General features: G+C 27.6%; 1 protein-coding gene across 2 annotated transcripts in view; it reads right to left on the reverse strand.

Annotated features, from left to right (window-relative positions):
• Positions 1–9,670, reverse strand: part of LOC118184513 (ankyrin repeat and sterile alpha motif domain-containing protein 1B-like) — a 215,696-nt gene extending 206,026 nt beyond the window's left edge. For both annotated transcript variants that reach the window (XM_035354197.2, XM_085817504.1), the window contains exon 1: positions 9,244–9,670. In XM_035354197.2, the coding sequence (XP_035210088.2) occupies positions 9,244–9,347 (104 nt within the window). In that variant the 5' untranslated portion in view covers positions 9,348–9,670. The remainder of the gene's footprint in view (positions 1–9,243) is intronic.
• Between the last annotated feature and the right edge of the window lie 1,666 nt (positions 9,671–11,336).

Raw genomic sequence — 11,336 nt, forward strand, 5'->3', positions numbered from 1 at the left:
GCAAAATGCGGTTTTGATTCTAATAGCTCTTTGGGTCTAACGCCCCTTTGGACTAATAATACATTTGAAGTCTTCTTAAAGTGTTTTTTACTATGGTCTGTGACCATAGTAAAAAAATTAATAAATAAACAAAAAAGGAGGGAGATGATTATGTTTTGGTATCTATGAATTGTTTAAAATAATCTTTTAACTCCCTAATTTCATTATTTCGTAACCGGGGGAAAATTAAACTTTAAAATTACAATAGCGTCTCAAAGCCTTTTTTACTAAAACATTGTTTACTTTTATTTAATTACATTAAATATCGGGGGTCATCTACAAAAAGATACCCTCGTAAAAAGGAATTTAAAAAAGAAATGACAGGTACTAAATAACGCACGGAAAATCCACGAAAACACGGATGCAACCGTCGGTTCTTTCTTCATAGCTAAATTCAAAACCAAATGACCAATATTCTGCCGCTTTAGCTTTTCGAACCCGTGATGGGCTTGAAATACATATATTAAATGGCCGTTGAGTTTTTCAGAACTTTCATTCATGAAAACATGTGATACGGTACCAAAAAATGCAGTAAAGTTTTCAGAAGAAATGGGAGAACTAATAATACCTTTTAAGCTATAAAAATTTTTTAACGCGTTTTCTGTTAAACTTTAGAATGATGGAAATCGGTGAATTTAAATAAGCCTACTGTTAAGTAATTAAAAAAAATCCAGTTTTTTTTTTTTTTTTTTTTTTTTTTTTTTTTTTTTTTTTTAGTGTAATAATGCAAAAAACATAAGAGTTCGGAAATAAGAAGTTCTTGAAAATAAATTGTTCCCTGCCACGAAATGAATACGGAACCTCAATATGCTAATAACCGGCTCAATAATGGAAATAACCGGCTCAATATGCTGATTGTTATATTACACGAGTATATGGAAGAAAGTCTTAATTCCAAATTTCCATCTGCATCAACAGGCGTTTTGAGATGGATGAGACAAAACTCCATTGATTTAAGCCGGATGATAACCTCTCATTCAAGGGTTATATGTATAGATCATATAACCCTTGAATGAGGAGCGAGGAATTGTTGATAGTATACAGTGCCTTTGGCATAGAATCAACTCGAAACCTTCAAATCGCTGACTGTCACATATTACATTAGGAAATTACATAGAAAAAATGCCCTTTAATTCTTTATGTTTCTATAGGTATTGTTATTGCGTTTCAAACTATCACTAGTTAATTAACTAGTACTACTCACTAATTAAGAAATCATTAAAAGTATGATTAATTGCGAACATAACAGAAAAACGTTTATATAAAAAATAAAGCTTACTAACGAATATCAAGTAGTATGTCTCTAATAAGAACATAGCGAACATAACGAAATGTATAAAAGTTATTGGCATTTAACTCATCATTTCAACTCATCTGGATTTTTTTAATTGCAATTACTTGAATGGAATTTAGCTCCCACCATATACATAATTTCAGTCGAGAATTTAATTTCTTAAATTATAATATGCTGACTTTGAAAAATACAATTTAAACACTTAAATTTTATCTCAAACAGGTACCCTAAGTAAGATAAGTCATCCAAAAATTAATGCTTATCGCACCGATCATAAAGCATACCTTTACTGTTAAAGTAAGAATTGATTTTCTGCTATCGTAATGAAATTAATTTATAAGTTTACGAATTGAAGTAATTCGAAAGGGTTTTGTCGCAAACAGCAAGAACGGTAACAGATAAAACTGTTAATTTATTATTTTTCTTTAAATAATAATTTCTTTAAGTGCATAAAAAACATTATAAAATTATCTCAATGAACTTCAGAATTAAATCTTATTTGTTAATTGATAAGCAGCATAAATATTTCCATTATATACAAAGAAAAAGGTAATCCTCGAAACGAAATTAATTGATATCAAAGGCGAGAAAGCAAAACACCTTGTTTAGAAGAATTAAGTTTTTTTTTAATCGTTAATTATTAAAACGTTATAGATACAAATATTTTTATTCTCCGTCACTATTTAATTATTTAGCAGCAGTTAATGATTTAATTACTTAAGAGCAGCAAATTAAAAATTTTACTTAAAGAAATTCTGCTCTTTTCTTATGAAATACTACAATTTTCTTTATTTAATAAGAGTCTGTTTTTAATTACTTAATAGCAACGGGCTAAAAAAAAATATACTGCGAAGTTCTAACCATTACATATCAAATACTTCCACAATTTAAATTACAGTTGTTAATTAACTAAGTAAAAGGGATCAGTTCGTCTGAAGCGTAAAAATAATTAGTTAAAAAAATTTAAAGCATTTTGTCGTAACCTGTAGCTTTGTACCGAAATGAGATTTTTCGGATAATAAAACCTATGTACAGATAATCGACTTATGTATTAAAAAAAATTACTATTTCGGACACACGAGTTACGTATGAACATTACATTATTTATTTTAACTAAATCTAAGTTTACGTTTAAACACTAATTATTAGTCCAAAGGAGCAGTAGCCCAGAAGGCCTTATAAGCTCAAAACAGCATTTTGTGGCATTTCACTATAAACTGCGAATCAGTTCTTAAATTGTTGCCACCAAATAATATCGCCCTGTTTTATATTTAAAGAAATTAAATAATGAGGATTCTACATGAATATATGTATGTTTCTTGCACTGTGAAAAAACGACGGTACATAGAACCATCGAATTTTGAATAACGTAATCTTCCACCCGAACATGGGCACCCGGACGCCGGAATTTTTAATTTCGGATTCGTTTTATTATCTATTTCATATTTTATAAGACTTCAACGAATATTTGATTAACAATCTGAACGATTTCAAAGCGAGTAATGACAACACTATACGGAAAAAAAAAAAAAAAAAAAAGAAAAACATTTTTATTTCCAGCACGCGATTCGGTCAATCAGAAATTATAAAGATGGACTATTTTTAAATATTTTTAGCCCACAGGAACATTAGCCCAAATGATCTCGAAACGTGTAATTGTATATAAATGAAGAAACGCCCCTTTCGGCGTAATATAAAATTCGAAAGCTTTCAGATTTTTTATTTTTTGGTTATTTTATTTTAATATTGAATTTATATTTCAGAAAAATAAAAAGAAAATTAATATACCCATAAATGCTGATGTCTCTACATTATAAAATCTATATAATACATGCTTCTAATTAAAACAACACTTGCTAATTAACCTTTTGAAGCAAATGATCAACGTAAACATTATGAAAGCATGACTTTTCTGCATTTAAGTTTACTAGGAATAAATATAAAACGGAATTCTTTATCCATACCCAAAAATTTAAAAAAAATTTAAAAGCCTTCAACCAGAGAACAGAGGAAGCTTAGTAAAATTAAAGCATGCAAAACAGTGATTAAGATACCCAAAAAACAGCTTACTGGGAGCTAAAAGAAAAGCGATCTGAAAATTTTGAATAAATTTTGTCAACCGCACTTTATTTCCATGTTCTCGCAACATTTTCTGACGTTTTCACAAATAAATTTTAACTGCTAGATAAACGATCCTTGGGGTATTGTTATTCGGACAGTCGAAATTCTACTTCATATCTTAAATGAATTTTACCATTTTACTAATTGCCGCAAATTTGTCAACATTTTTATCATTATTATTCAGTATTAGTCATTATTATTATTATTAGTCATTATAATGACTCTGACAAAAATGGCTGCTAATGACTCTAACGCTTCTGAAATTATAAATTTAAGATACATATTAATTTTACTTTTTGAATATTTTTTGTTTCATGTTTTTCTAAATACTTAAGTGTCTTAAGTATAATACTATTAACATTCACCTAGCATTTCGCTAACAATAGCCAGCAAACATTGGCTGATGTTACAGTTTAAATAAACAGTTTAAACACTTCAAATTGAAATAGAATACTTTAAATCAAATAATTGTGGTAGCACAATTTACTTATAAATGCAGTTTGCTCTTGTTATGCAAATGTTACCAAAAAGTTTAAAAAGATATTCCGGAACTTATTCTACGTAAAATGCTTTCGAAAACAATACTATTTCCAAAAACAACGTGTATAAAGCAATTCTTTAGCAAATTTGAAAAATATTTTAAAAGAGATTTTTTAAAGCTAACAACATGATGCTATGATATTAAACTAAAGCTGGCATAAATGGAGTCTTGATAAAAATAAATCATTATGATACCCCCCCCCCTTTTTTTTTTTTTTTTTTTTTTTTTTTTTTTTGCGGAGGGAGAATGGAATTGAAATCCAAATTTAGGACCACCTTATTTTCCATGCAGAAATAAATCTCTCCTGTAAATTTCATATCAATATCATAATTGAAGCACATATCAGAAACGTTTTTATGAACGCTTTTTATCTGCATTTAAAAGGCACTTAAATGGGAAAATTAAAATGCGGTTTTCTTACTTACGTATTTTTCACTATCTTAAATTATTAAATTTCTATTACACAGAAGAAAACGTCACAATTACGTCACAATTATGTCAGCATGTTGCTTTGATATTGAATTATTTTTGATTTGATATTATTTTGGAATTTTTTGTTCAGTTATTAATATATTTTAACAAAATATTAAAATTATGAAATTATGATGCAATGTAAAAAAATACAATCAAGTAGATAAAAATTTAAATTAAAAATATCTTTTTTAAGATATCAGTTAGTTTTAAAATAAGATACTGGGTAAGTATTTATCACGTCAAAATAACAAATTATATTATTTTTTAAAACTTCAGAATTTTCGGCGAATCTTTTAATTTAAAATAAAAATTATCATTTTACCTTTTTTTCTTTTTATAATGCAATAAATATTTGTCAAAACAGTCAATATACAAAAGAAAAAATCTCCTTCGAATTTCGAAGAAATAACTACCGCTGACGTTCTTACGCCCCCCCCCCCATTTCTTGTATAGTTAGTTAATTTTGAAGATGACTTTTATCCGGTCGCGCTGAAAAGTAAATTTATTTGCGTTATATTTAATACGCTTGTTTTTTTTAGATCGTGCGATTAAATTTCCAAGGCACATAAATCTGGTTATTTTTTAAATCATTAAGATTATTTATTTTGTCACAGTCTGAGGGTCCTCAGTCTTTCCTTCATTGACATTGACAGCTTTACGATGACTGAAAGAAAATAGTCTTTCCAACTGCGTCACTTCCTGTCACGGAAAAAAAAGAAAGGAAAATAATCAACGACATGACAAGCAAAACAGGAATAGAAACTCTATACTTAAGGTCCCATTCAGTAATACAAACTGCTGCTCGTAATTTATTTGTAGAAAGTATCATTTACACACGTCGATATTTCAGATGTAATGATGCTTTGTCTGCAACACTCACAAACAGCAATTCCTGCAGCACGGTTTTGCTGTTGGTCAATTAGAAAAATGAAACATCCCCGTGTAATATGCAACACAGTTTATCTTAACACATCCAGGGAACTCTCGGTATAATTCAAAATAATTATTTTGCTCGAATACGATTTGAGAACTTACAATATTACTTCGTTGTAACAGGTTTTGATAATACGCAGTCCACACTGAAGCTGAAATTTGACGAATCTCACTTTAAAAAATTTAACATTTGTTTATTAATTTATATTTTAAAAATCTTTAAAATTCGTATTATATATCTTCTAAAAATATTTATGATAAATAAATTAATTTTAATTTACATATTTTATGGTAATTTTAAAATCAATTACAAATTTGTAACTGATTTTAAAATTACCATTTTATATAGAAATTATGTCCTGTACTTCTACATATTGTATTAAATACAAGAAATTAAAAAAAATTTTAAAAATTGCAGTTTAAATTTCACAACAAAACGTAATATTAATTTCATATTAGTTTTATTCCCATGTCCTCATCTAGCACTAAAATTCAACATAAAATATTCCTACTATTCGTCTAATGAAAAAGAATTTAAAAGATTTAAAAATATTAATGTTTTTTACTAGCACTGCAATACAGTTTTAGCAATTTTTGTAAACAGAATATTTTAAATTAAATTTATCAAGATCGGTTTTGCCTTCAAATTTTTTAATATGACGAATGCTTTCATTAAAATAAAAATATTTTAGAAAATAAACAAAACTACTTTAATTTAAGTATAAATATTTTATATATATTTTACTTTTTTTTTTTTTTTTTTTACTTTTAACATATTACCAAAAAAAATTGTGAATTTAAATTTTCTTACTTTTAATCATATAGATTCTTTAAAGTAACGTGTCGCAAAACAGTACAGTCTTCCCCCCTCCCCAGAAAAAGAAATGTATGTGAACAGAAAGCAGCTTCAGTTTGGCGTAGATTTTGAATAAAACTGTATGGCCGACGATTAGATAAGGTTTCTCTTCTTCAGGAGGAATATAGTCCTCCCTCCGGAAGAAGAGGAACCTGTGCATGGCTCATCACGAAATTTAGAGAATTTTATTCAAAATCTACGCAAAACTAAAATCCTTTTTTTTTTTTTTTTTTTTTTTGGCCTAATTAAAGATGTTTGCCTAATTAAACCATGTTTTGAAATTCACAAAAATATCTGACAAATTTTAAAACTTATCTAATTCACGATTTTGCGGTTTGCTCAAAATCTCATTTTAAAGCTAATTAATATCTAATGAATATCATTATGGATCTGGTTCTAATTTTACCCTTTCTTCAGATTTTTTATTTAAATGATAGCACTATTTTTTTTTTTTTTTTTTTTTTTTTTTTTTTTTTTTTAAGTGATGTTTTAAAATTTTAATGTTTTCTAAAGTTTCAATAACTTGTGACAGAAATTCAACCTGCGTTTCAAGTTTTCAATTTAACAGCTTTTAAATGCAGAAAAATTTTAAATATAGCGTTTCAAATAAGTATACTAATTATGATACAGATATGAGATATCCAAGATAGTTTTTAATATCTAAGGAAACATCTGAATTCAAAATTTGTAAACAAAATTATTGATAAAGTGAAATTTTTACATTTAATAATAATATATTATAAATAATAACTGATATTTTAACGGCTTTCAAAAACATTTTTGTTATGAAAATGTCCAAGTTCATAACAAATAGATAACAAGAGATTCAAACACATAATATATATACGAAAGAAATTTCAAATAATAACAGAATTATTATTAACTACTAAATCAATTTGATTAGATTAAACGAAAAAACAAATGTTAAATGACGGTTGTTTTTAACCTTATCTTGACAAACAAAGAACCTAATCACAATTACCTTATCGATAAGGTAACGATCGTTACAACATATGCTATTAAACTCGCTGGCTTCAAAATAAATAAGAAGACAAAGAATGGATCTGATGCATTATTAATAGTAATAAAAAAAAATTGCACCAAAAAGTCCAATCTTTTTTAAAATATTTTTTCTATCCTGGATTTAATAGTTAATACTTTTAAAATAAATTATAAAACTATATAGTTTCATATTATTAATTTTTGTTAATAAAATTATTTAGAAATAACATAGTTTTAATTTTAACATTTTTTTTAATTTAAGTTAAAACAATATTTTTTATAATTTATTTTACTAATATAATTTTAAAATTTTGCAGTTCTATATCGTATTACAGAATAAAATTAGCTAATTACGCTTAATAATTCAAATTCATATCTAGTATAATTCCCCATTCCAAGAGAATTAAAATTTCGTTCAGAAAAATACTAATATTTTAAGTAATATGAATTAATTGGAGATTCATGTAGCTTGTCAATAATTTGTCAATAATGAAGCTACATAAATTTAATGCGTCTTCCAAAATTTAAATGTAATAATATGTATCATGAATTCCATAGAATTAAATTCTGCACTCGTGAATACTAAAAAAGTAATAGTGGAACTTGCAAATAAATAAAATTATGCCTATAAAAATAAAAATTTCATCAATTACTCCAGATAGATTTATCTGTAGGTCAAATATTCAGGAATAGAGTAAATTATTACAAATTTCTAAAGGTAACTGCATTTTCGTTTTTATTACCATTCATTTTTAAACAATTATTGAAATATAAAAAAAAACTGTTTATTTTTCTTTAGAAGTTATTTAAAAATATAATCAAAAATATTTGCACACATATACTCTTCACTAAAGAATTCGTTCAAATTTCTCATTCGCAAAACTTTTTCTAAAATGCCGTTACATAATTGCTAAGCAATTTTTTTTTTTAATTTTGTTTAATTCTTTCATATCTAAGACAAGAAATTTAAAGGAAATCAAAAGTCCCCAGGTGCAGTCGATAATCAATTAATAATACAGTGCTATTTATTAGCTGAAACATATTTAAAAAATTAGTTTTACTCAACTAATTATTAAAATAAATAAACTGTAAATTATCAAGCAAATGATTAATTCATATAACTTCTTATAAATGTTTTTTGCTGGAAGCGTTAACAAAAAAACAGTTTAATATGTACAAATGCAAAGCCTTACAGTAACTGTTGATTAAAAATATTTGGTAGTTATAACAGTAAATAATAGTGTTTATGTATATAAAATGAAAACTGCTAATAGATATATACAAGATCAGTGTGTATGGTGTATTAGTATTTATTAAAGAGCAGTATATTAGTATTTATTCTTATATAGGTTTTGTTGAAAATATTTTCATACAACCTTTTTTATAAATACGGTATCATATGAAACCCGGAATAGCTCTTAAACATTTAAGAAATCATGCATAAAGAGAAATAATAATTAAAATATTACGTAACTCCTGATATTTAGCTTGATCCAGAGCAGAAACATCAGAAATGACAAATATTACAAATAAATTCATACAAAATTTACGGAATGCTTGTTTCGTTTTGAATGATAAACCTGTCTATCAAAACAAATACGGTGATTTAAAAGTAAAATATTTAAATTTATCAGATGAGTAAGAATAACCATACATAACTTAAAAGCTTCTGAGATATTAAAGTATGTAGTTTTTTCTGCATTCATTTATCTCATAAAGGTACAAGCCGTTTGAAGGGACTAGAGTTAAGCCTTAAATAAAATAAAAAAATCAAAACTAGTTTGGTATTACGGCAGAAAACGATTCACAGCGTTTGCTGTGACAGGCACATGCTATGCAGAAAAGCCAACATTTAGACAGAAGTCAGGATGAAGAATACAAAGCAAAAGCATTAGCGCGAAAATGATAGTTAAAAATGAAATATGCCCATCCATTTGCAACCACCCGGTCCCTGCGAGAGGGTGAAAAATAGACTCTACCCACCTTGCGAGGGGGCCCGATCGTTTGGCTCTTTGGCTCAAATATCTTTCAACCGTTGCAATATTTCCACTTCTTGCGGCGTCAATGAGTTCTTGTTCTTTCCCCATGAGCGGCCGCAAGTCAGAAAATGAGAGAATTTAGCAGCACGAATGTCACATTGTAGTAAATGCCGCCTTGGCCTCCATTTTGAATACCCAGCTTCCTAACCACCAGCTGGTCCGCGGACCATCGTTCAGGAACGTACGTATAATCCAGGTCGCGATTCCAGTGGCTCTCAGTAATTTCTCCTCGGTCTTCACATAGTCCGGTCTGACGCTCGACGAAACATTTTTTCCAGTAGGAAAAATAAAGCTGCGCTGAATTTGTGTCAATGTAAACAAAGCAAATGGAAAATACTAAGCATGAAGCCTCATTCAGGGTTGCTAGCGTTGGAGCAATCATGCGGCGCTGAGAGCCGGCGAAACCAGCGCCAAATGGTAGCCAAGCGTTTCACAATTCAATGCTTCTACGTCAGCGTTTGGCGAATCTGAGGAAACACTCGAGCAGAGATATGAAATCATAATTTCATTTATTACAAAGCACTTTTTAATGATCTTTTGATTTGCTTCTTTTATGAACGTAAATTAATGTACACATACCCAATTTTTGTTCGGGCGATTACTTTATTTTGAAATATTAAAGCACGAATATTTTTTCTAATATAGTTAAAATTAGAAATTTAGTAATATCATTGTTTTTCGCACCAAAATTTGGAGAAAATGTAAGTCTTTGTTTATAAATGTTCCCGTTTGGCAAAATCTCCCCGCTGAGAAAATTTATGAAGTAAATATTTTAATTTATTTTTCAAATCTGTGTAATAATTCATTTATTTCCACTTTGAGCGAAACTGGTTTTTAAATTACTGCTTTGAGCAAAAAAAAAAAAAAAAAAAAGTAAATAATGAATCTTTATTCTAAGTGAATATTTTTAGCGCATTGCGATTTCTTTTTTAAAGTTTCTGTCGCAGAAATTCTATAAAAAATAAAGTAAGTTAAGTATTAAATTTAAATTACTTAATGTAACTTTATTACTTGCAAAATAACATAAAGTATATTTATTACGTACAATATGAAAGTTAGGGAACGAATATATGTCAGCTGGTTAAAATTAATTTTCGAACAAAAAATTGAAAAAAAAAATAAGCGGCAAATAAAGGGAGAAAATGGGGGGGGGGCAGTAAAGGTATGCAGAATTTTCATCCTTATAATATTTTTTCTTAAACCGGATTAACCTAATTAATGGAAGAAAAATTCTATACTTAAAAAATGTAGCACACTGCTTTTAGAAAAATATTTAGAAAAAGAAAAAGGCTAATAAAGCTGAAAAATAAAATTTAAATTAAAAAAATTCATGAAAATTATAGATTGTCTATTGTAAATTAAATGTATTTTACATTATAACTATTAAATTTAAAAAAATTTCAATTATTAAGATGACTATTTATTGCTCTGAATTACGTACTGATAAAATTTGAAAAACAAAATGAGCATCTTAGGCTTTCCTGGAAAGGGTAAATGGATTTTTGATGGGCCGATAAGCAGATAAATATCTTACTTTTCCCACAGTGGTAAAATTTGTAAAGTTACCCGGATGATAAATGCAAGGTAGCGGCACGTAACGTAACAACCTTAACAGTCTCCAAAAATTTTTCATCGGCTTCGATAAAAATATTTCTATTTTAAAAAAGAAAAAAAAAATGTAGTTTCATTTGGTAGCTAAACGCTCAATCTTTGAAACTCTCAGGGGCGACCAAGTTTTCATCTTGCTGTTGTTAAAAGTTGGAAAATTCTTTAACAACTCTAAATTTAAAAAATAATAAATCAAATAAAGATTTTATTTAATGGTTAATTTTATGCTCTAAGTTAGTATATCATATTATATTGATTCCATTAGTTAAAATATATTACTCTTCCCTGAAAGAAATAAATTGCTTTTAAATTAAGGAATCTATTTAAAAGCAGTTTACTTCTTTCATGTGAATATCCCAAGTTCAACAGCATTCCGACAACCTAACAACATTCTCACAGTTTCATAAACCAGAAGGCTAAATACTCGAT

The sequence above is a fragment of the Stegodyphus dumicola genome, chromosome 5 (genome assembly GCF_044657685.1).
Source record: "Stegodyphus dumicola isolate Sdum_Otavi_A_Nest chromosome 5, ASM4465768v1".
NCBI classification, from domain to species: domain Eukaryota; kingdom Metazoa; phylum Arthropoda; class Arachnida; order Araneae; family Eresidae; genus Stegodyphus; species Stegodyphus dumicola.